This window comes from Colius striatus, chromosome 2 (assembly GCF_028858725.1).
Source record: "Colius striatus isolate bColStr4 chromosome 2, bColStr4.1.hap1, whole genome shotgun sequence".
NCBI lineage: Eukaryota > Metazoa > Chordata > Aves > Coliiformes > Coliidae > Colius > Colius striatus.
In genome coordinates, this window is record NC_084760.1 from 70,882,676 (window position 1) to 70,909,162 (window position 26,487).

At 43.0% G+C, this 26,487-nt stretch overlaps 1 protein-coding gene across 1 annotated transcript; it reads right to left on the minus strand.

The window, feature by feature from the left end:
• Positions 1-219: 219 nt before the first annotated feature.
• Positions 220-26,402, minus strand: GPR137B (G protein-coupled receptor 137B). The gene is made up of 7 exons (XM_010207964.2): positions 25,909-26,402; positions 17,268-17,317; positions 12,042-12,264; positions 7,515-7,664; positions 5,189-5,317; positions 2,287-2,411; positions 220-828 (listed from the first exon to the last, which is right to left on the minus strand). Exons 1-7 carry the CDS (start codon positions 26,275-26,277, stop codon positions 720-722), a joined length of 1,155 nt encoding a protein of 384 aa, XP_010206266.1. The 5' UTR covers positions 26,278-26,402; the 3' UTR covers positions 220-719.
• Between the last annotated feature and the right edge of the window lie 85 nt (positions 26,403-26,487).

Genomic DNA, 26,487 nt, shown 5'->3' on the forward strand with positions numbered 1-26,487 from the left:
TTGCCAGTGCTGCAGTTTGTTGCTCCCAGTGCAGATGCCCATCTCTGCCCTTCTGAGACTCCCTGTAGCTGTGCAGGTCTGATTTTGTTCCTTAACAGAATGTGGTGGTTTTTTAAGATCATTGTTGGAATATAGATTACTTTTTTAACCTCCAGCCATCTTGCCACTTTGAGTAAGAAGTGGTGATGCAAAGAGTAAATTGTGCTCTGAGACTAGGAGTAACCTGAAAAGACAGTATTTAATTGGGTTGCTGTTTTTTCTCTTACAGGCTTTTATGTAAGAATCTCTGCTGTCATGCATTTGAATAACCTGGTCTTGTGTTTACAGTATATTCATCACAATCATGTTTTTCTAACCTAATACATAGTGTAAAAATAAAACCACTTAGAAAATAATTATGCTATTTCACTTCATGAAATTCGCTCCTTTAAAATGAGCATAAGATTATTAAATTATACCCTCTAACAACTATACAAAAGCCCAAAATGCCATGGCTTTAGAACAAGGTATTAATTGGAACAGTCTTCAATGTTTAAGTTGTTAGCTTATACTTCTCCTTGAACTACAAAAAGCTCATGGCAAAGATAAGTTCTTCATTTATCCTGTGCATAGGAACACTTCTAAAAACCAAAAGGTGAAGAAAAATTGCTAAGCTTTGTTTTTGGGAACACTTGTTTTAATATTGGAATGTCCTAGAACGCTGTAGTTGATTGAAGTTATTATATAGGACTCGGCCGGTCCGTGTCCAGTGCTGGATCGTGTTGGAGGGATCCTATGTAAGCCATAAAGCTGTTCTGATGGCCCCAGTCGTAGTAGTCTGGAGAGAAACTTAGAAAGAAAATGGAAGAATTAGTGACTGGCAGGTTGGATCGGTAGACACCTGGTTAGTGAATGGGTGCAAAATGCAGTCACATAGAAGTAGTGCTCAAGCTCACGTGCATGGCTGAAATTAAATGCCAGCCAGGGCTTCAGGCAGCTGTTTATTTTTCTAATCTGTCAGTTATTTTGGCCCAAGTGCTCTCAACTTTTTCCTGATTCTTTTAGTTTACATAGGACCTCCCCATTTCTCCTTGGCTCTTCCAGAAAGTCTTTGAAGCCCCTGGAAGTGGTGCTGCTTTCCACTGCCAAGCCGTTAATCAGGGCAAGGGCCTCTCCCTGCGCATGAGGGTTGGTGGTTGGCTTGCAGGCCTCGCGGGACGCCTTGTCTCCTGTGAGCAGGATGAGAGGGCACGTAGTTGCTTTGGGCAGTGCCACCCAGTGTGGCTGCTCCCTTGTCCTTCTGCGCCTCCAGCTCTTGGCTGGGCATGGGCCTGGCACATGCCACCTCCAGCAGCCTCACTGCCTTCAGTTCCTACATGCAAAGCAAACGCAGGGGCAGGATGATGAAGAGCTCTTAAGTGGTTAACAGACAACTTCTGACTTGTGGTTTGGGCTCGGAGACTGTGACCAACAGCATCTTGGCTTAAATGAGTGACAAGACCTATAGCTGGGTGTTTGCTACAGCATGCAAGATCACCTTCATTTTAAGATGACTGATCTACTGCTTGTACAGTGTCACTTCAGGAAGAGTGAGTAACATGACTGAGGCTCCCTGCAGAGCAGGGTGGTGTCCCTGCTGTGCCTTTCCTCTGCTCAAGTGGGTGCTATCCCTTTTGCTGTGAACTGGACAGGATTTAGGGAGGGGAGTCCTTAGCTTCAGCCCACAACTACCCAGAGAAAAGGGGCTTTTTGTGCCATCTCTGGGCTGTGTGGGATTTCAGCAGTTAAGAGGGATTCATTTAAGCCTTCAGCAAGTGGAAAAGTAAATGCCCTTGTTGGGTCAGGTAAGCCCCAAGCACATAGCTATGTTTCAGGGCAACTGAAGTCAAGAGGCTCCTTGCTCCCCCCCTCACAAGCTGTTGCCTGCGCTGTCAAGCTTCTCCCTGTTCTCCCTGAAGGCTGCTTTTCTAGCCTGCCTCTCGTACACACTTCAACTAGTAAATGGCACTTCTCCAGGCCACTCTTGGAGGACACAAGGGGTGAAACACAACCAAAAGAGTTGGCCTGAGTTTTTGAAAGAGTACCATACTGTAACAATTATGTAACCCTTTTCATTCCTGTGTCCTTGGAGCTTCTGTGGGGACCTGGGGTCCCTGCTGTCACCTTGTGCTGCCTTTCCAGCTTCCCTCCACCCCCTGGAATTTATGCAACAGTCGGAGGCAGACAATATACATGAGTATGCAGAAGGGTGTCAGAGTTCTTTCCCAGTTTTGTACAGGAAGCAAGCGGTTCCCTCTGGCATCTCACCTGCCCTGTGCCCCCTGTGGTGCAATATTCCACGCTAGGTCATCATCACTGTCGTATCTGCGAGGGTTGTCAAAGAAATAGGATCTGTGACTGAAGCCGTGGCTTGGGACCATTCCTGCATTAGCCTGAGGGAAGGGAAACCTCTGTCAGTACTTGAAACAGATGAATAAACTGCTTGGTGACTGACTTCTGAAAAAAGTCACAGCCGACTTACCTCCTAATCCAGGCAATTTTACATTTGCTGTAGACAATAAATATCCTTTTGCATTTACTGTTTTTCCCTGCTAGCATAGTGATGGTTTACTGCCCTTAATGGCTTTTCCTTCTTGCTAGCTAACAGATACAATCCATTTCTGCAACCACCCTCCAGTATACATTTAACTTGTCTGCTGGATTCCTGTCTATCCTGGACACTGCTTTTAAGCCAAATGATGTGAAGTTGGCAGTAGCAAAGCAGAAGGATGTGAAATGCCTAGAGATCTGGTTTTACCTCCAACATTTGTAACCCTCCTTCCCTCCTGCTTCATTTCTTCCCCTGCCTTGGGAACTGATCCTGCTGAACCCTGGCACCCTGCCTAAAGAAATCACAGCTGAAAAGCTGAGCAATTTCAGTATCAACCCTACAGTGCTGTGAGGGTCAAATCCCAAAGAAATTTCCTTTATTAAAACAGGGAAAGGGCTGTACATATAACTCCTCCATTTACAAGCATTTTGCTTTTATTTCCCTAGGAATCAAAACACAAAACACATAAAATTGAAAAGGTTGATTCTGGAAAGGAGTCAGAGGGACAGTGAGGACTCATTTGAGTCTCTTCCAATAAACTACTGCTTCCATCCCCAGGGAACAGGATTCCCTGCACCTGTGGATCAGACAGGATGGCATTTCTTTGGCATTAAGCAGGAAAGCAGTTTAGTCTCCCTCTATTTTTTAGATGCTAAAACATTTGACAAAGCTGAAGTAAAAATAGGTCCATCTCTGTCCTTTCGCGTTTCCAACATCTGGCTTGGCTGAAGCAAGGCATGGCAGGGGACCATGCACTGCAGTTGCCCAGTGCCAGCCCCAGAGCAGACACCTGGCTTGCCCTGGGCTGTAGCTGGCTGTAGAGAGGAACTTCACATTTGACAGGGTCAGTGAAGGCTGCCTCTAGTCAAACTTTCTGAAGTTCTGAACGTCAAAGAACACCTGTTTCTTGGGCTTTTTTTCCTTATTAAAAATAAAGACCAATTGGGATCTTCACAACAAGTCTATCAGAGTTGTTACAAAGGTACTTTTTAAATAAAAGAGGTTTTGTTTTAACTCGCACACCATGCTTCCTGGGCAAATGTTTTCAACCACTGGACCATTTGATAGAATAACGCTGCTGTAAGGTCCCTACTGAACCCCCTAGACTCAAGTCCTGTGGTCCTTGGTCTCCCTCTTGTGGTGTATTTGCACTGAAGTTCAGTTTTGCCTTGCTACAAGTAATCTCTTCGATTTTTGTTCCTTTCTGACGTTGTTTCCAGTTTTCCTCTTCACATGATATTGTTTGGCATAAGTATTTGTCTTGTGTAGGACCTATCCACTGCGACAAATAATGTCTACCTTCAAAAAGGTGCCCATAAAAAAAGATAGTATCACTGATTGACTCTGCTGAACTCTATGAAGTTGGAGATTTAAGGCTTTTTGCAAATCACAATGCACAAATATTAGTGCTACTGCAGGGCTCTTTGCCTTGTGAGAGAACACAGCCTGTTTGACTCCATCTGAGCTCTTCTTTGAGCAGGATTCCAAGCCTTTATGCAATCAGCTTTTTGAAAGGAGAGATTAGACCACATCCCTTATTTTCATTCGCTTGTGAATCTCACCCACATTATCCAAACTTGACCACCAGCTCTAGCCCAACTAAACTCACTTTAAATAAAATGAGATCTTTTTGTTCACTTTTTAGAAGAGCAGCACTAGCAGGCTGTACCATAAGCATTTCTTTTCTTTATGGTTGTCCTGACTAACACCTAAGTCAGAGTGAGGCTGAGATATTTTCTGTGATGGACACTGGGGTCCATGGGATTTCTTAGTGGGCTGCTAGGTGTTACCTCCTTGTTCAGTTTGGCTTCATCATTGTCGCTGAAATCTGTGTGTGAGAATAAAAACCATTGCCTTCTCTATCAAGTTATTCTGTTAATTGCTTCTCTAGTTGTGACTATACCATTCACCTCCTTCTTGGGGAATAGTGGCTTTGGTTTGGCCTACAGAAACAGGGACATTACCTTGGTAATCCTAGTGCAGAGTTGATATCGCCTATGTGCCTGTCAACCAGCATATCCCACCCCAACCTGGAAACGTTGCCTTCAGCTATAAAAAGATGCTTTTCCATCTATTAATTACCTAGGTACTAAGGACACCTATATGGACTCGTCTTTACAACACACATCTTAATCTCTGCTCTGCTGAAATAGTGAAAAAAATGTCCAAAAGTGCTCATTACAGCTATTGGTCTTCGATGTGGAAACAATTCCCAGGAAAGAATTCCATCTACTATTTAACCCATGCCATTGAACAGTTACCACACAACCATTTCCACTGCTATCTGATGAAAGATAACAACTTTAGATAACAAACTCTTCTTCCACTGGCTCCAGTAAAGTGTTGTATTAACTCAAAGGGAAGAGGGCCTTAAATTTAAGAAAGTTCCCGATTTTTAAGGTAAACTGACTGCAAAACACCTTGTCTTCCTTCTGGGAAAATACAATGAGTTTCTTTCGTGAGTTAGTATAAAGAAATGGAGAGTTTGTGTTGCTTTTATTCTGCAAAGGACACACTGAAGAACTCAAAATGTTAAGAAGCAAGAGCTCTTTCAGAAGCTGAGCCCTTCAGGCCTGCCTGGACATTACGCTAACAAACACACTGACAAATTCCACTTACTAGATCTTTCGTAGGGTTTCGGACACGGAAAAAATACACAACCAAGGATGTAGGCAAGAGCTCCCAGATGAAAAGGATCACTCCAAACACTATATAACCTGCATCTCCCAGCTGACATTTCAGATCTGCCTGTTGGAAAGTCAAAAAGAGAAGCATTTAAAAATAAAGATGGCACCTCATTTAAGGGTGCAGGAAGCAACGTGTCTTCTTACGCAGATCTAGATTTAAGTCGCTGAAACGGTTGACAAAATGGCCAGAAATTCCATTCAGTGAAGGCAGATTAACCTGGCTAACAATTAAAGGCATACTCAGAAAATCAATATGCTGTCTTGGTGGGTACATGTCTGTCTGTCTTCCTTTCCTCCTCCCTTCTCCTCTTCCTGCCATCTTTCCTTTAGCAAAATCAAAGCCTAATGCAGGAGTCTTCCCAGTCTTAAAAGCCTGGCAAGCAACCATTTGATCAAGTGATCTTATGCAGGTAATGAGAAACTAGTTTTCCAGTCCTATAACATATAAAGGATAATACATAAAGGATCAATCATAAAGATACAATAAATAAATAAATACAGACAGTTACTATATAAAGAATAACACATAAAGGAACAACCAATGCCCAGGTCATCAAGGGCATTGCTGGCAATCTGGCTTTTAAAAACTGAGGCTTGGATCTCTTAAAATTGATGTACATCATTAGCTTGAATAACCATATTGTCACTCCAGCATTAGCTTTGATCTTCTCTCCAGATTTCCATTCTACTATTCAGATAGATTCAGAGGACAGACCCTGTCCTTTTACGTGCTTTGTACAGAAGAGAGAGGGTTATGTTTCTGACAGGAGACTCAAGGCAGTACCACAGTATAAACATTGGGCTCTACTTTTAAAAGTGACTTTTTATTCTGATACCAAATTGAGTACCTGCTCCTGAGTTCCAGGTCCTTTATATATGGATCCAATCTTTTACCCCTAAATCCAGCCAACTCTAATGTCACAAGTCAAATGAGATGTTAAAAAATCAGTAGTAGTGAGCTAAGGCTTAAAGCATTTATTTCATTGAGTTCCATATTAACAGCCTCTGCAGGGAAAACGGGACCAAATATTCTGGCCATAAAGTTCCAGCCCATGGTACTCCAGACTGCAGCACAGGAAATATCCCCTGCAAGGGGTCAGCAGGAGCAGCAGCAATGCTCCAAACCCCAACAAGAAGAGAAAAAACGTTTAATTTGGGAGATGAGTCACAACTGAGTGCCCTTCTGCCTAAACCTTTGTGTTCTGATCACAGAGTGGCAGGACCCAGCTGCACTCTTCTTCCCCACACTGTGGCAGGGCTGACTCATGGGCCTGTGGCAGGCCCTGCTCAGCCAGCTCATAATGAGGTCCTCTAGGCAATCCCACCCTACTGTTTACCGACTTCTTATTTACAGTTTTGTCTACTGCTCAACAGGAAATTGTTCATGGCTCCAGGTTTGCTTGCCCACCCTGGCAATACAAGGCCCTTGTGTGGCTGGAAATACATTTTTGGCCTGCAGGTGCTTGCCAAGAGGGTGGGAAGAAGTTAAGTGTTTGGGATATTGAGGCCAAATGAAATATGCTTATTGTCCAAACCCAGGCCTGCCATTTTGCCTAGCCTTGAGAGGTGGAAAGCTGCTGGGACCCAATACACCCTTCAAAGCAGAGAAAAGATCTGGATAGCCAAATGTCATAACAGTCAATGAAGAATCCTCTGATTCTTCATTGAGAGATAGATGTAAAAACATCTAAAAACAGTGTTTTTATCACTATTAGTTTTTAATCTGAACTCTCACTTGCAATGAAATGTTGGGAGGAATCTTAGTCTTATCCTTAGAGTACAGAAGTTATCAGGCTAATGACAGGATTAAGGTAAATAACTCCACAGCCCTGGGAGAGTAATGAGAGATTTGACGATGACTTCAGAACTGAGCATTTCAGTGCAATCAAGTACTGTTTTTCTGCTTCTCCAAGTACAGCACATTCCCTAGAGTGAACTAGACCTGTCTTTCTTAATAAAAGGCAGGGGGTTTTATCAATAATATTGGGTAAATAAAAGATTGATTTTAAAAAAGAAATATCTGGCTATAGTGTTTACATATTTCTTTTGCCACTGAGGGTTTAGTTTGTTTTTTTCTTTTTCCACTTATGCTAAAATTAACACAAATTTGTTTTCCTGGAGCAAAACAATCTCAGTGCATTGAATAAAAGAAAAGAAAAGGGATTTTAATATATTAATTCCTCTTGTCATAGCATTTAGGAAACCTGCCATCACATACAGAATGAGTTTTTCTCATTAGCAAATATTTTCATGCTTACCTGATCTGATACGTTGTACCAGTCGTAATCAAAAGAATTTACTTTCTTAGTCTGGGAAAATGATAAGATGAACAAGTTGTAACAGGCTCGTGAGGTATAAAGTAGTATAACAGTCACTCCTATACTTGTCACCTGACAGACAGATGAGCCCTGGAAGAGATTTAAGCACAGGTTATTATTATTCATAAGGGAAGCCAAGAAGATCATTGCTTTGCATGGACTTTGAGGGTTGTCATGCTACTCTGTCTAATGTGGCTGATTTTTCCTCCTTCCTTCTTTGACCAGTATATGCTATGCTATGTGTATTCCTGTATTGGATCAGTACAGTGCTTTCCAGGCAATGGTACCAGTTCCAGCTCTTTCCAAGATGAGCTGTGACTAATTCCTACAACTTGTTGGACGAGTGCTATTTTCAGAGCAATGAAAAACTGTGAGAACTACACTTCAGCCCTCAGCTGTGCATTAGCTACAGAGCATTTTGTTAGCTAGCAGGATGCAACCTTGCAGCTTTTTATGACTGCTTGCTGTGCCTCGATTTCCTAAGTACAGAGCAGATCACAGCAGTCAGCAGCTACACACAACACAGGGGGGAACAGAACATCCTGCTGTACCTAATGTCAACACAGAGGAGACAAGGTGGAAGCACAGCCTACTGGCAGAGTGACCACGGCACGGCAGTCTGGTCCTGTGAACTTGGGCACAGGGGGAGGAATGAGACTACAGAGTCTGCAATCACAACAGTTCCTAAGCCCTAGAGACAAAAATGGAGAGGGCAAGGGAAGAGCTTAATCCTATGTGAGGAATGAGGCACCTGGCCACTGTCTCAGGGGAGAGCTGCTGTGAGAGCCGAGACACTAGTTCAGGAGTTGTAGCAACAAGAAAGAAAGAAAGGAATCCAGGAGTCATGGCTACAGGGATCAGCATGAGTCTGACCACAGAGAGAGGCAGATGTACAAAAAAGGGGCTAGCTTTGAAGGAAGCTCAAAGTAAATTCTGGCTCTGGAGTAGTGCTTCACACAGCCAAAGAGGGAACAACAGCTTAAAGCTCTGTGTGCTTTCAAAGGAGCAAGATACCCTGCAGTCATTTCCTTCACTAGCCCTGCCCTCTCCCCCTTCTGGCAAGAGACCCACAGCAGGGAGAAAGGCTACTTTCATCCATATTAGAGAGGAGGAGGCCAAGAGAGAAGTTGCTCCTCCCCTCACAGGACCTTTTATACCAGTGCAGGAGACAGGAAGGTCTGCATCTGATTCATGCCACTCACACTTCTAGGTGCTTCTAGGTTTGCAGCCAAGGACCAGAGGCCAAAAACGCTGTGGCAGGTAGAGAACAGACAGAATGGCTAATAAAGTATCAGGGAAAGTTGCTGAGTCATCATGTCCTGAATTCCCGGCCTTGAGGAGACTAGTGTGTCCTTTTACAGTTTACCCATACTGGTGGCTGTCACTAGTTCCTCAGTCTGCACTCCCTGGTGAGTGTCAGCAAAGAGGAGCTCAGGGAGTAGAATCAAGGAATCCTAGAATCATTTCTGCTGGAAGAGACCTTTAAGACCATCAAATCCAGCCTTTGTCCCAGCCCTATCAACCACTAGACCTAGGTGCACCCATCCACCCATCTCTTAAACCCCTCCAGGGTGACTCCACTACCTCCTTGGGCAGGCCTTTCCAGTGCCTGACAACCCTTTCAGTAAAGAAACTCCTCTTAATATCTAGCCTGAACCTCCTGTGGTGCAACTTGAGGCTGTTTCCTCTTGTTCTATTGCTTGTCACTTTCAGGTAGTTGTAGAGAGTGATCAGGTCTCCCCTGAGCCTTCTTTTCTCCAGACTAAACAGTCCCAGATCCCTCAGCACATATGAGACATGTTCCAAATCCTTTTCTAGCTTGATAGCCCACCTCTCTATCCTCTCCAGCAACAAAATGTCCTTCTTGAAGAGAGGAGCCCAAAATTGGACACGGGATTCGAGGTGTGGCCTCACCAAAGCCGAGTACAGGGGAATGATCACCTCCCTCCTCCTGGTGACAACACTATTCTTGAGCAGTCAGAAGAGCTTGCAGAAAACAAATGTGCCTGTTTTCCCAGCAAAATAATATAGATTCAGGGAACTGTCAGGCTCGGGAATATTACAAAATCCCCACCACAGTCAAGCTGTCTGACTGAATTCCTGCTTAAAATATACTCGAACCACCACAGAACTACCATCGTTCACTGGGCCACAACCTGCAGCCATGTCAAGGGTGAGCCACAAGCCTAGTTCTCCACAGGAACTGAAGCCAGACACAAAGTTGGCCGTGGTGAAAGCTGTGGCAACACCAGCAAGCAGGAGATGCTACAAAGATGAAATGTTTGCTAGGCACTTCACTATTCTCCTGTACTATCAAGTCAGCCATGCTGTCATGGAAACCAAGGGTGAGAAAGCAGACAGAAGCTGCTGACTGGCACGTACCATATCGCAGCCAGGTGGCATTTACAGAGTGAGGACAGCAGAAGTGGAGAGCAGAATGGGGCCAGTATTTCTCTGTGTAGATTTCCCTACATAGCTGTCATTCTTTAATAGTTAATAGTTAAATAAATCTGCTGCCAATTGAACAAACCTCAATCTCACCAAATCAAAAAAGGGGACAAAAGTGTCCTGGTTTTGCTGCCAGTCAACTATACTTAATGGATTAAGGGAGAGTGCAGAAGTAAAGAGAAAGCCAGAGGAATCCTTTTTGAGTCACAGGCCTCTACAGAAAGGAGAGGGGGGAGCCCTGGGTTGGTAGCAGGTCCCACTAGGTGGTGCTTCTGGCCAGCACATGACTGGCTCAAGTCAGTACTGGAGGGCAGGGCCACACGGCTCGGCGGCGCCTCGTGGCTGTGAACAGGGCCAGGCTGAGCCCGGTGCCAGCTCATGGAGGGAAATGTGTTTCCATGTGTAGTCAGAAGACACACGTCAGCAGAAGGGAGATGCAAATACAAGGCTCCCAGCACCAAAGCCTACCAAGATGCACTGGCAGAGCAGGCATCATCTCCCACACAACTTCTATCATGTCTCTGTAGAGAATGGATTTTTCTTCTTTAGCTAACTTTTCCAGCACAACAGTAGCAGATTAAACCAGGATGTTTTTTCACTGTTAGCTCCAGCCATCTGCATCCCTAAATATGTGCAGTCAAATCATACTGCAGGTCCCCAGAGGAAATCCCATTTCAGGTCAGCAGAAAGGAGCAAAGCACTCTTTAATTCTCATTTCCACATTCAAGCTTTCATCAGCTGAGTGTCCTGGCTTTTCCTGTATTCAGTAACCTAAGACTTTGTTAGGGGTTTTTTTTTTTTTTGTGAAATAGCTTGACAAAAGGAAGATCGGGTTTCCTGCACAAGGAGGAAACTGAATGAAGTAATCTACCAAAGCCTCCCTTAGGTTATCACCACTTTGTTACAGAGATTTACAGTTCTGTGATTTGCAGCAGCAGAAAAACTTTTCTTACTAGCAAAAATAATGCATTGCTCATGCCCTTTGGTCAGCAAGTGACAGGCTTGAAAGAAACAAAACAAACTAAGCTCTGTTTTTAAATCTTCTGTTCAGTCCTGAACTTTCAGTTGTTGTGCAGTAACGGCCAGATTTGATTAAACAGGAAAACCTTTCATCTGGTTAAGTCCTGCTCTGGCAGGGGGATGGACTGGATGATCATTCAAGGTCCCTTCCGGCCCTTGGGATTCTGTGATTCTGTGATTTTATTATAAGATTTTCTAAATAGGAACTGAAACATAAATTTTTAGAAAGGTTTGTTGTAGTAAAAGCAATGTGGTATTGGTTAAACTGATAATTTACTGTAAGATTTAACTATCAAGCAACCACAAATGCCAAGACCTTTGAAAGCCTTGTTTCATTATTTATAAATACAAACCACCTTTTCTGATTCAATAATAAACACTATAGGCTTATTGCAATGCCACCCAGCACCTTGACCACTGAAGGTGTCCAAAGCTGTAAATCTGACAATATTTCTTTAAAGATGATTTTGTAGGGTAATATGAAAGACTTTTTTTTCCCCTTATTCCCACTTGGCTGACTCTATAATGCATTAAGTCTTTTAAAACGTATTCTTGTTATCTATAGGACAGTATTCAAATGTATTCAGGAAGATTCATATTCATCTGTCAGGCTTATCTTCAGCATGCTGTTACCTTAAAAAAATAAGCAGTCAATTATTTGTCAACCTGAAGTATCCCAAAGTATAGACCACTTTTATGTAGCTGCACTGAAATGAAGTGATCTTCAGATGAGGATCTGGACTAAGCAGTATCCACTTGAAAAACAACTGTGAGAAACTCCAGCCAAAACCATATATTTTGGGGTCACTGGTGTTAGCCAAGAGCACCCTTGTTAGCACTTAGTATTTAATTCATATACGGAGCAGCTTGGCCAGCTGAGTGCAAGCTGTGATGTTTAAGGCCTCTTGCTCTCAGGGGATCTAAAGAATTGTGTGGCTTTGCCTCACACTGCCCTTATGTCTTAGAAGGTACTTGAAAAGAACTGAAAATGTACCTTACCTTGGACTCCAAGTAAATGTTGGCTAAAGACATCTTGGAAATCTTATACAGGCAGATGGAGAGTGAAACAGCGCACAGCACAAACAACGTGTCATTAATTGCCACCCGGACAGAGACAATGACTTTTCTCTCTGAATTCTGTGTCCTCACCAATACTGCACATGTTAAATTCACCAAGAGGAAGAGGAGACTTATGAAAAGAGAAGCCAGGTAGAGAGGCAACCTGGGAGAGTGAGGAGAAAACAGTTTTAGAGACATTTTTCAGCAAGTGTCAGTCATGAGATGGAGGTTGTACTTTGAGCAATGAAAGCTGCATGTGTTGGGCTGCCACAGCTGACAGTGACCAGCCACCCAAGCCCAAATCAAAGTGCTCCAGATTGATAGAGAGATTAAGTTAGTTCATTTAAAACCTCTTTTTCCAGTTACACAAGCTGTAAATAAATAAACTGATGTCAAGCAGCAAATAATGGAAGACTGTTTGCAGCAGAAATACAACAGTACGTTTCTTAAAAACCATTTAAAATACACATGTATTTTCTTAGAGTGTGCACTTCATACACAGCACAAACCCTCTGACTACTCATTGAGAGGAGAAGCCTTGCCAAAGGCTGAGTTTCCTGGAATGGACTAGTTTTGATCCTGGCTTTACTACAGCACCACTGCAACGAGAAGCATCACTCGTGGCTGATGTTTGCCATCAGATTTCATAGGGAAGTATCTAACAGCAAGGAAAATCTCTCAGTTCTTGGTTTCCCAGCATCTTTCGTGGTCATTTTTCCTAAATAACTTGGTCATGGGCAACCTCTTGAAAGAAACATAAGGAAATTTAAATCTGAATATTGATTCTGCGTTGGCATTTCACAATCTCTGCCAGGCAAAAGGTTCATTTGTGCAACCACAGGAGCAGAGCTAGACTATGACAGACAGATGCCCAGGAGCTGGACTAGTTCTTTCCACGTTTTTCCCACCTACCCAGCATTGATACCTGCTGTATAAGTATGCTGCATACTCAAGGAAAGCTGCTTCTAATTCCTCTTTATTCCCATACACAGCTGTGGAACTTTTCACTTAAAAAGAGAAAAGAAAAAAGACATATTTCCACTGCAGGTATTTGCTTACTTCATTATCATTGCTGACCAAGGCAATTACTGATAAAGGTCATGGTCTTCACCCACTGAACTACAGGTTTTGGCCACAGCTTTTCATGCCTGCTGTTAACTTTGAATTTGGCTGACAACAAACATCCAGACTATCCCCGATGAATCCAATTCTGATTGTTTAAAACTACTTTACCCAAAGGTCATGTTCTTCTTTCACACATTTGTATTGTATCAATGCAACTACAAAGCTGAAACACTGCTGGCTTTATTTTCAGAGGGCAAGAGAGGAAAGGGTATGCTTTTGAGACCTTTTAGATGTGTAACAAAGTCCAAAAGTCCCTGCTTGTGAGTCAATGCCCTTCTTTCCAGCTATATCTGGCAGCGAGCAAGGATGTTGTCTTTTCCTTGCCAGTCATGGAAATTCCCTCTCAGGAGGAAGAAAGTGCTCATTCTTAACCTTCCAGGGCAAGGCTCTGTTTTTAGGGTCAGCAGTTAGAGGTAGTCCTTAATACCTTGCACTCTAATGCTGGAAGCACTGCAGTCCTGCAGTTCACTGAATCTCCACTCTCAGATGGCTTCCTCTGGTGAGCAGTTCCCAGGTGAAGTGGTGGTACATTTACAGCTTATTCATAACTCAAAGGTCTTCGAGTGGCAGTCATGTATCTTTCTTTCCTTCCCCTCCCTAAGTCCACTCAATAGTCTCATCTCTGCTCCCCTATTTTAGTGCAGGTAAAATATCCTTGTGGGGTTCAGGCTTCCGTGGAAAGACATGACATTACATGCTGCCTGCTTGTGGGACAGTAAGTAGATGCTCTCTTCTTGCTTATCTTGGTCAAAAGGACCTCTGCTTCAGCGCAGCCCACATGCCCTTATGCTACAACCAGTGAAGCTTAGAGGCTTCCAGGTCAGGCTCCTCCTTGATGGAGTTCAGAAAAAAAGAGAAAAGAAAAAGGCAGTGTCATGCTTTCATGGCCACCCGCTCCCGTACATGCCAGGATGAGCTGTCATGGCCAGTCAATTGTGCAGCTCTTCACATAATGATCTTCCATCTCCTTTATTAACATGGTGTGTCTGGGGAAACGGCTGCCTGTTTGGACAACAGAAGCATTGTTGCTGAACTTCTGAATAAGCAGGGATGGAGATGCAGGCTGTGTCTCACGGGGCAGTTTTAGGGTCTCTGTAGCCACAGAAAGCATTCCTAACTCACTCAAAGGCAGAATGGATCCTTACACCTCAACTATAAGGGCACGTATAAGGCATGAATAAGCATATGTGGTTTTTCAGAAAATAGAAAAGCAGGGCAGTAGAGGTGCCTCCAGATTGTACCTGGGACTGTCCAAAAGCCTGTTGTGCCTAATCCCCACTTTGGGGCTAGTATCTTAAAAGGAGCTCTGTGTAATCTGTTTTGCCAGGGAAGGCACGTGCCAGGATGTTCTGTTCTTTCTGCATCAGCTTGGGTGCACTCCTAAGTTTTTCTTTCAGTCAAACTTCAGATAAATGCAGCGAGTTTTGCCTCGTTGAACAGGAAGATCTGTTTGAAACTTCTGCTTCTTGTATGTGGTTTCCTCAGAAATCGTACAGTGTCTGAGGCTTGTTTGTAACAAGGCATGCACACACAGCACAGCAAGCCTCATCCAAACCCAGTGACTGTAAGAAATCCCCAAGCCCAGGGAGATGTGCAAGACTGTTTAAACAAAACAGGAAGTTGAGCTGGCACAGGCTTCGCTTTGATCTCTTTTGCCATGGTGACTGACTTTGTGAAGGCTGTGCTGAGTAAAGTTTGCTTAAGATTCTGGACCTCTGATGAGATTTTTTTGGTTTTTTTCGTATCTGAAATGATTCTGAGACCTGTGCCAATACACAGACTGCATTCCTACCTCTCCGTTGCCAAGTTTATGCCATTATCTATTGCAGAAATGCCAATTCCGGGAACAAAGGTCTGACTCTTATTAAATAAAATGGGGGAAGGGAATAAAAAAGGCAACGTGCAGCAATGAGGAAAAATCAGATTCACTAAATGCAGACTCCAGTCTCTGTCTGTAGGTCACTCATTTTCCTATCATCCATCTCTCCATTAGGATTTGAGCAACCCGATCTAATAAAAGATGTCCCTGCCCATGGGATGGGGCTTGTACTAGATGATTTTTAATGGTCCCTTCCAACGCAAACCATTCCATGATTCTATGCTTGTTCATTGGTGTGTTACAATCAAGAATCAGAACCACAGCTGTGGGTGTGCATGTATTACATCACTTTAGTTGCCCTGTGTGAGGTAGGAAACAAGGTCAGCTTTATTTAAATGGCTCTTTTACACTGGCTAACCACTTTGATGCTAAGAGATCTACATATGAAACTAAAATGCTGCTCAAGTCCTTTTCCAACAGAACTCGAATAAGAGAAAAAAGGCTAGACCAGACCCAAGAGTGATCTGTGTCACAAATGCAATAGGCTAGAGTCAGAGTGGACGTGCAGCTGTTGTGGGCAGGGTAGTCTGTCCATGAGTAATTCCAGTCACAACATATAAGTGTTTAGGAACAGAAACACTCCAAGAGCTACATGCAGTGACTACATACTAGTGTAGTCACTTCATAGGCACTGACTAAATATCATAAGCTCCCTTTGCTTAAGAAAGATATTTTCAAGCGGTTTTCGGGTATAAAGCCTTGCCACATCAGTAACAGGCAAGGTTGAAAGCTTCTACCTCTCACCTGTAAAGCTAGCCAGGAACATGTTCACAGACCTGCCCTATACCACCCTACCAAGCCTTGTGCAAAGCTGTTTTCTTCCTCTTGCCTATGTGTACCATGGGGGGCAGGCAGGCTTCCCTCAGGGGTGGGCTGAGGCCTGCTGGGGTGTGCTCTGCTTCCCTGCACTCCTGCATTTCCTTTGCACAGCAGTCAGAGTGCAAAGGGGGTGAATGTATTTGTATGCCACAGTGTTTACCAGGGAGCATCCAGCCCTTGCTTGGTTTGGGATGTGCCAAGGTATGCATGCAGACCCACTAACTTGAAAGCATTTCCGAGGCCATCAAAATAGATGCAGTCTCTCTGTCCTCATCCTGATGATTTCTGTATCAGCTGCGGTTCAGCATGGAGTTCACATTCCCTGCTCAGCCAGCACACCGTGCCTGTCCCATACCCTCACCAGCCCAAGCACAGCCCATCCCAAGCCAGCTCCCGCTCTACCACCATTCTACCAAATGTGGGTTCTGAAGCACTTGCTCCACGTGATTGCCTCTCTGGCTGTATCAAAGCGCAATTAACAAACTTTGTTAATATTTGACCTGTTCACACAGTACTATGTTCTCCTAACAATCAGCAAATAACAGGTTAGATTTCAGTTTCAAATTGCTTTGTTTTACTATCACAAATTCAGATTGTAAAATATTTATTTAGAATGGAGACAGCCTCATTCTCTCTTCCACTGCCTAATGCATATGGCCCGACTGAGGCTTTTAGGCATTGCAACAATAAACATTAATTTATTGGGCACTTTCTCAGTGTTCTGCACATAACTGCCCTTTGGGGAGCTTTCAAATAGTTACTGAAAACATCTCTTCTCAACAAGATCCCAAACAGATCTCTCCACCTAGATGCAAAGCTACTGTAACCTCAACTCTATGGAGTCATGGGAAGTAATCTGTGACCCCCAAATGCATAATCAAGTTGAATCTGTTCTGTCTAGCTCTTTGCCCTCACAACTATTCTGTCATCTTCCCAAAACTTTTGAGGCTTTTATTACCACTGACTTCATGGATTAATACATTCTCATTCATTCCTATAAAAATAAATACATCACTCTGCTACCTTTACAAAAGCACTGGATCTGATTTCACCTAGCAATCTAAAGGTTAACCTATACACAAATCACCAGGGTGAATGTTTTCTGCTTGTGTTTAAACTATTTCCCTTTGAAATATGTCAAGGTCTAAAAACAGTGCTTGTGTTGGGAAATGACAGAAATTTCTTAATGTCATAGGAAGAAGCTGGTCTCAGAACCACCATTGCAAAACATTGGTATATGAACATGAATAGCTGAGATATGAGTGCTACATTATCAAAGATGCAGTGTTTCCCAGAGTATGGCTGCTCTTCTTTACCACATTAAACGTTTGCAGAGCTCTTACCTGTATTTCAGTAGCTCTGGGGAATATTTTGACTTAGCTTTGAAAATCACCTGCAAAACAGAAAAATACTGCATTAGACACAGGATGCACGTAAGTAAAGACAGATGCTGTGATCCACAGGAATCCTGTGTCACAGGTCACAAGAAATGTAATGACAGGTTTCAGTACATAACTGATTTGCACTGATTGCATATCCATGGCAGGCAAGCTCTAAGCAAAGTATTAAACCAACCCAGCGGGCAATTGTCATGTACTTGTAGACAAATTGTATATGCCATGATTTGCACTTACTCTGTCTTGGGAACAAGGTCCTTTATAACAGTATTCACAAGAGGACCAATGCCAGTATAATCCTAGAGGCAAGTAATTAATTGAGCTTTTACATAACCTAACAGTACACGTCTGTCGCGTAGATCAGCTTATACCGGCATATTGGGTCAGGTGCTCTGTTCCTATGAAGAGCCCCTCACAGTACCGTGGTCTGATATTGGATATATACGTTGGTTACATTGCCAAAAGGATGTCACTGAGAACCAAACTCATTGGTTTATTCTGTGCTATATTTGGCTTCTGCTGACTGACTGTTCACTGGAAAAACAATATGTATTTTTACAGAGAGAGCGCTTAGGCTCAGTAGTTACCTTGCTGTAACAGAAAAGACAAAATACTGACACTCTTTCTGCAGTATAGCTAGGTATTATCAGTCACAGGTGTCTAACCAGCACCAGAAAGTATACAAAAATACATTATAATATTTTACATCTGATTTATTAAAAAAGTAAGTGTCACTGCTTTTTCATAAGCTAGCATGGCTTCCAAACACACACAGTTTACAAATGTTGATTTAAACCAACATCAGGGAACACTGATTGCTAGTATCACCAAAAAAACCCCATGTTGTGTGACTTATTCTGGGTTGTTTCCTCATTGTTTTCTCCTCGAGTTATCCTGCCTTATCCATTTCAGTTGGTTTTGTACGCCCTTTAGTATAGCTTGCATAACATTTGCTATGATTATTGTACCTTCCCAAGGAAACAGGACTTACATGATCACTATGTATGTGTAGGCCTGTGTCTGCCCATCAACCTGTTTATCTGTCCCCTCACTAGTCTTAAAATATTTCTGTCAGAGAACTGATGGAAAAATACTTGAAGCACCAAAGACATGATCCTTTATCACCCTCCTAAAAATCAGTGACCCAAGACAAGTAAGGAATGCTATAAATGCATCTGATATATGACGTCTGTGAGAAGAACCTTGCTTGTGATCCTACACATGTCCCAGTTTGAGAGAGTCTGCATGGCAAAGTATCTTAAGAAATGCTTCAGTTATGGAAACAACTCCAAGTCATGCATGAGATGTAGATCTGGAGAAAAGCAGACTTCAATTGTTCCAGCACTCCTGGAGCAACTTGTCATTTAATTCCTGTTCACCATAAACAGCTACCTTGACAGGGAAATTATTTTTTGATGCATCAGCCCGCTTAGCACTAGCTAAACCAGGAGAGAACACTGAGGCCTTGGAAAAAAATAATAGCTGAGAATAAAATTGAGAAGTTGGGTTAAAAAAAAAAACCCAAACCCTCTAAAAATATTCTGCAACTGTCAACTCTGTTTTCAAATAGTTAACATCTCTGGCAGTATCACTTTAAAAAGATTTTTGTGAGTCCTCCAAATTCCTGGCTCGTGAATTCTCACAGAAGTTCAGGAGGAAGTTTTATGTTGTTTTACTTACTTGCTAGTGAAAAGACAGATACAAGGGGCTTGTGAATGTTCTGTGTTCCTGTGTTGCACAAAGATGGGCTGTCAGTTTTTAGAGAAAAATATGGGGTTCAAAATATTTCCTGTATGCTTTTTGTACTAGACCTTCTTGGCTACTCTGCTTATTCTGGAAGACACTGTGGGAAAGTGGGAAGGAATAGATTCCTGAAACGAAAGAAGTAAAACTTTTGTCTAGGGCCATTCCACAATCCTCACTTGTTCTGAGTAGCACTTTCTCAAACACGTACCATTAAGTTTTACAGCTTTCAGGAGTTGCACTGGATAGAATCGTTCAGAGCCTGTGCAAGGAACTACAAAAGACAAGCCATTTGCAGTGGGCAATGAGTTGTACTGAATCCACAAAACCTAGAAAATCCACAGTCCTGAATACCTTCTCCTGTGATTCCCCAAAAGGAATCCACTCACCTCTATAAGATCACAGAGCTCCCCTGTAACATAAACTCATTCAAGGCTGCCCTACCTAGCAAAGGCTCAGTGGATAACTTGGCTAAAGCCAACCATGATGTCACTGCAGCAGATCCTGCAGCATCTCCAGATGCGAGATTGTCAGAACAGCTGTTAGTGTGATTCCATGTTTTTTTCAGAGCAGAATGACCCTTAAAAAAGGAAATGATCACTGCATTTAAAAAAAATAAAAGGATGCTATATGGAATGAAAACTGCACTATAAAGCATGGACACTCTACAGATTCACTGGCAGACAGACATACATGCTTAAACCTTGCTTAAACACTGATAGGGCCTTAGTTCATGAGTGGCCTTGCTGGAAGCAATGTGATTGTCACAGAATAAAAGGCTGTTCAGTGGGAGTAAGGGTGTCAGAAGCTAATCTCAATATACCTTACATGAGTGGGTGCAGCTTTCTGCTTTTAACAGTCATTTAGCTCAAGAGACTGGTTGCTCAATGGCCCCTCCCCACCACAGTGTTGAGAAAGCTTCCAGTCAATATCTGAGTCATCTAAGCAAGTCTTCCAGCAAACCAGGCTATTCCTAAGAATAGATAAACAGCAAGCAGAACGCACTTTATAAAGAGACCTTTCAGAGAGCCCCAAGATGAACAGCAACACAGAAAACTCAGTGAAATGCCTTGCTAATTTTCTAATGTCTAAAGGGTTAATTTTCTTCTTAAAGTAATTCCCCCTTTACTTGCTCTTTAAAGGAGAAAGATCGTGTTTTGACTTCTTGTTTTTACTGAAGAACTGGAAACCTCAAATGAGATTTTCACACTCCCTCCTCCACTGCCTTGAGGTGTATGTCTGGCATATAGAACTGCAGCAGTACAAAGGGACTCCAAAAAGCCCTTCATACAGCCAAGGAAAATCCCTGTTGCAGGAACCGATGTGAACAGCTGACCTTAAAGATATTTTACCAGGTCCCAGCAGAGGAGCAGTGAGCATGGCATGGGAGTCCATAGCTGTTTGGCTGCAGGAAGCTCTGCAGAGTTGCTGGGCAGCAGAGAAGGCAGACACGGCCAGGCTGCTGCAGCTTAAGGGAGTTCCAGCTACAGTTTTGAAAGTTAAATCAGGAGCCACTCTGGCCCTGTAAGTATCAATGAAACAGTTTTCAGAGCTAAGTCACACGTTCCCAGAGCAAAAGAAAAAGAAAATCACACTGGAGCAATTTTCAGACCATGTTCTCATTTAGCTGAACTGACATGATGGCTGGCACCAACATCCAGGGTGCTCTAGTGCTAGCTGATCAATCCACTTTTACAGGAGCTTCAGCCCAGCTTTCCAAAAGAGCCTCAGGTATGTGCTCAGTGTTTGCATATGTCTCAAGCTGGCTCTCTGCATAGTTCAGCTTTATTTACCAGCTCTCATTTCAAAATCTCTATAAGGAGCAGAGCGTGTACTTTTCCTTCCCAGTTCTTTTTCACCACAGACTGTCTCTTTCTGTCATACTCCACACAAACCTCTCTTTGGACCCTGAAAATATGCCATAACCCCATGCAGGCCCAGAGTCCTTCATCCACAGGCCTACCTGCCTTTTTCTCTTTTCCTCCTATGTTCTTTCTTTCATTTGTATCAGATTCCCCAAAACATGCAACTTTACTCTCTAAACTCAACATGGTTTGAAAGACCTACAGACACAGGCCACATGACTCACTACCATATTCAGCCTTGTGTAAAATGATAAAAATAGTCTGGAAAGGACAGGGACCATTTCAGGCCTGACAGACACAATAAACTTGTGTGTGTATCTTTCCTATCAAATTAAGTTCTAAGTCAAGTGACCTCATTCTTTGAGTCAGATGCTGAGAGACAGCCAGTCTGTAGTTGCCATTTGTCTCCTATAGATCCAATACTGAGGGCAGTGTTTTATGCCAAACATATTTGCTGATGGTTTTCCATTTGTAGTTAGACTCCTATGTACATCTGAAGTGTGCTTTAAATTAATAATAACCTTTATAACATATGCTATATTCAGTTCTACTAAAAAATAAAAATCTATTTCTTCTAAATAAAAAGCCATCTCTCTTCTCTCACTGGTGGTATTTCTGTTGAAATGCTATACCCAGTAATTGTAGGAGGAGATGTTCTCTTAGTTTTGCCCCCAGAGCTAACACATACCTCAGTTCCACTGAGATACATGTAGCCTTTCCAAAAGCCTTGTGCTGGTTTTACCCCGCCCTACCAGGCACTTCCAGTGTGGCCAGCTCCTTTCTAAGCTGTCTTACTCTGTACAATTTCTCTGCATTTGAAATTCACTGATTTTATCAGCCCTGCCTGGGAGGCAGGGTAAGCTTCTGAAATCTGGATGTCAGAGAAAAGGGAAGATTGTTAGGGAGGAGGAAGGAGAGGTAAATCTGCCTAGCAGCCCTTCTCCACCCATATAGCCTCCCAGTTCTTTAGCTCAGCACCATTTTACATAGGTCTTGGAAAAACTCCCAATCTGATTATGAAACCTACAGCCCACCAAATAGTTTGCTGTGTCTGGCCACAGGGGAGGCCTGGGATTTCCAGCATCTCCCATGGTTGACGACCTTTGGACCTGACCTTGTTTTTTAAGCTCGTGACCCTCCGTCCTAGCCTCCCTCCTGCTTGTGTATCCTGTTCCCCAGGGAAATGCAAAGTCTCAGCAAACGGGACAAACTGAAGCAAGCCCTTCTCTGTCCATCCCTCACACACACCAAAAAAGGCAACTTCTCTTTTTATTTCCCAGAGCCTCTTTACTTTTGCTCACGGCACTGACTGAAGACTCAGCTCAGTCTCCCTTGTCATGGTCAGGGAAGATTTGGCTAGGCAGGGCATAAACAAAAAGAGTGTCTGAGTTCTAGGGTCCTCACTGCCTGGAGTCACTTAAAGTGGAGAAGGTATTAGTTTGTTATTTGCAGCCTTTGCTTAATCAAGCAGCAAAATAAACTTGTGGGAGTTGCTGGTGTGAGGCAAACCTATCTGTAGGCTTTTCAGTCTCTGTAGGTGGAAGTGCACACTTCAGCTGATGGGTCTGATGGGTATGGGGGCTGCTCTGGCTTAGTACAATGCAGTTATTTGCTGGCATTATGGTATGGTTCTATGAAAGTGCCACTGGATCTCAACTTCACTTGAGATTTATTGTAATGATTTCTAAGTAGGCAGAGGTTTATCCTGAGAGGGCAGATCACAGTTGTTTTCTTTTTCTTTAGAAGAGAATGAATGCAGATATGGGATTAAGAAATTCTAATAAATTTAGCTGTCTCATTAGAAATCACATGTATTCTCTCCAGTATGCGATTTCTGAGAGGAGCTAATATATAAGCCTTATGTGTAGCACCCTTTCTGTTCTGCCCTGAGTAGGGCATCAAGACAGTAGCAAAGGATCCTGAACTTTGCTCTTAATCCAAAGTTTCCCTGTTCTGAGTAAAAACTATTTTGATTGCAATTCTCCTTTCATCCAGAGGTCCTCTGCTTTAGCAACTTGCTACAACACATTACAGCTAAAGTCTGGGAATAGCTCCTGCTGTGCCAAAGCCATCATGGCTTATTTGTTTTGCTACACATAAAAAACAGTTCAAATTTGCAACCCCATTGCTTTGAGATACCTATTAAAAAAGCACAGTTGTGGCTAACTTTCTGTTGAGTTAAACGGTGCTTATTATTCTGAAAAATGTCTTCAGGCACTTGCTAAATGAGATTTTTCATTTGTCCAGGAGGATTGTCAATATTTTTCGAATCACATTTTCTTCTTGCATCTATGTCTAAGTTTTCTAGCAGTGCCACATTCAGAAATGGTGGGTGCTGTACAGCAGATAATGAACACCTGCAAATTCCACAGACCCATAATATCTTTCCCAGTTCTCTGTCCCTATACTATATGTGGATCACTTATTTCCTTCTAGCCAAGCACCAGTTAAATAGCGTAGTTTTCATGCAGTGAGACACAGATGTAGACCCTTCTTGCCTGTCTGACAAAGAAAACAGAATAAAAGTTGTTTCTGAACAGGTCTGTTAAGTTATAAGGCATAACTGAAAACAAAATTCTCTCTCCCCACCCCTTTCACACTAGTTCTTGCTTGCCTGCTGTGGAAAGCTAGATGCACATTAAATATACAGTCTCAAGAAGATGCTGAATTTCAAGCCAAACCACCTTCTAATGGTTAGAAGTAAAGAATTAATAAGAATGAATTAAAAATATGTGCACTTATTCTGTGTCTTACATTATATTAGTACAGGAGCTGTGCTTGTATTTCTTAAGGCTTTGTTTTGGCTGGGGAGATATTTGAGATGAGATTTCACTGGGAGCAACCAGCTCTAAAGCAAACACGGTACTAATAATGTGCCTGTCTACAAGGGCACAAGATCTTTAAAGATTATGATGCATGCCACAAACTCTGAGTCCCTTGCAAATACTGTTTCAAAAGCCTCGCCACAGCTCTTAAAGACAGGTAAGTATGACACTCTTTTCAGCGGGGTGCAGTGGAAGATTGTGAGGACTCATGGTGACAAAGCAGAAATTGTCTCAAAGGCGGAACCAATCGCCTGAGCATTTTTTTGTGTTTCCAACCACTGACTTGTACTTCCTGAATATTATCAGATAGAAATGCCAAAAATAAGTTAAAAGAACATTCTGTATCCTCTTTTTTTAGATCTTCCTTAGAGGAATTGGTTACCTGGAACACTAAGCCCCCAAGGGCCAGCACTCTAATGCCCAGAGTGCTGGCTGCTGTGCCCTCTCTGCACTCATGCCAGCCTTGGCTTCTCTTGATGAAGAGCCAGGATGCTGCATTCTGCCTCCAGACTTCCACAGCAGCCCTATGTGCATGTCTGAGGGAAGAATCCGACCCAGGGCTATGATCTAGCTGCAGCCACTGTGATGGGGATGGACTGTGTGGTGATGGATGCTTGCCCCCAGGGAACTGCACCATTATCAAATGACTCCTATTAGCGATAGGATAAAGCATTGGTCACCAGATGCCTCAGCTGGATTTGAGTAGCATGTGGATGAAAGGTTCCTGTAATCCCTTACCATATCTCAGGTGCTAGGGAATGGAGTGGGGTGAGTTAGCAAGTGTTTCAGACACCCAATCCAGAAAATTAAACCTAAGCACTAAACTGTGTACATGGTTCTAAGTATTTAATAACCTCTACAACTCAAGTGATCCTCTTACAGCTGTCATGCTTACCATTGCTGCTTTTTCAGCTCTGGGATAACAACCCTCACAAGCACCCTGATCTTTCCAGCCAGGCTATTCAGGATTTACTGGCCTGTAATCACTACAGAGCACTGCTGAAAGCACTACAGAAGCACCCAGACCCAGGCACTGAGCAGGTTCCAAGTGGGACACACAGCAATACCCAAAGCATCTTGAGTGCTGCTGGGGATGCTTCAGGGCTGGCTGGGCTTCTCCTGGCCAACCGCTCCTGCACTGAGAAAGAAGACTTTGACAAGGGTCATTTGAGTGCAGGCTTAGCTTCCTGCTCCAGGCTGACTATGGTGGGATCGAGGAGATGGAGAATCTGTTCCCTGCCCTCCTGTGTATGTCCCATGAGATCTCAGGCAAGCCCAGCAACCTTTCTTTGCCTCAGCATGCCAATATCCCATCCTCCAGCCCAGCGCCAAGATATCCAAGCTCTCCATAAATACTCCCAAGCAAATCTAACTGCAGCAACTTGGAGTGCTGTGCAGCTGAATTCATCTGGTTTCTTAGCTGGCCATAAGCACAGCTACATTCTCAAGATCTCTTTCTGAAAGGGAGATACTATTTCCTTTACCTCACTATACAGCTAATTACCTTCATTTCACTGCATCCACGAAATAGAGGGTGTACGGTACTTAACACTTAGTGGGGTCTGGAGTTAACTGTTGTTTGTAATACAGGTCATTATAGGAATTTGGGTCCATAGTAGGATTCCTTCAACAGTTTTGACACTGATACACAGCATAGAAATGTCACTCAGAAACATGTTAGTCAACTTTGAAAAATGGTGGGGGACGGGGGGGGGGGGGGGCGATTTGCCAGCAAAATTATAAATTGCAGTTGTAAGCATACACAGAGATCAGATCTGCTAAACCAGGAGGTTTATGAAGTCCCGTAAGAACAACAACAATAATAAAGAAGGATAAAAGAACGACATTTTGGATGTCCAGCTTTCAAGCTCTCCTATACGTTTTTTCTCCCAAAACTTTACATTAAATGACACTAATGCAGTAGACCACAGATCTATTTATTTGCCATTTCTGAAAGGATCACTTCAGGCTTCAGTTTCACTGTATCACTGATCACTTGCATATAGATCAAAAGTTAAAAATCCCAGTTAAATAACTTAAATTTGCTTTTTGCATTGTCAAGGTACACTAGAAATTAATTATTTTCTCCCTATTCTTACAAAATAATGCTTTCCCATTCTGTCAGATTTAATCAACCAAATATCTGTTGCTTACCTGTGTGAAGTAAAGATTCATCAGGGTCAGGGTGAAAAACTGGAGGCAGACTGGGAAGCAATAGAGAAGCCAGAAAATGAAGGGGCTGAAAGAATTTGCTGTGACAAAGTCTTTGAAGTAAAATGAAAAGAGCACAGTCCTAAGAGAGGCCCAAAACAAGCACAGAAACAGAAAGACGGTTTGGTAACTGAACCTCTTATGCCTGTAGTGAAGGACCAGCCAGAGCTGGACGTAGATAAACACAAAAAGCACTGAATAAAAAACAGTATATACAATGGTCAGGCCCAACTTCACATACGGAGGGACAGCTGGCGTCAGGGTCGGTGGAAGAGTGTCATTTTTCAGTGGGTCCCACTCAGGGGCTTCCATTTGATATCAGGAATCGTCAGAATTATTTATTAAGTTTGGCTGCTGCTGTTGCCTCCTCCTCCTCGTTCTCCTTTCATCTTCCTACAGCATAGGAATCAAGAAAATGAAAGAAAACAAGCTGCACTTCCTCTCTGGCAGCTCACTGTGGGCTGTAGCACATGATCACAATTCAGAATGATTCATTAGGGCTGCCTTTGTCAGCAATTGGCA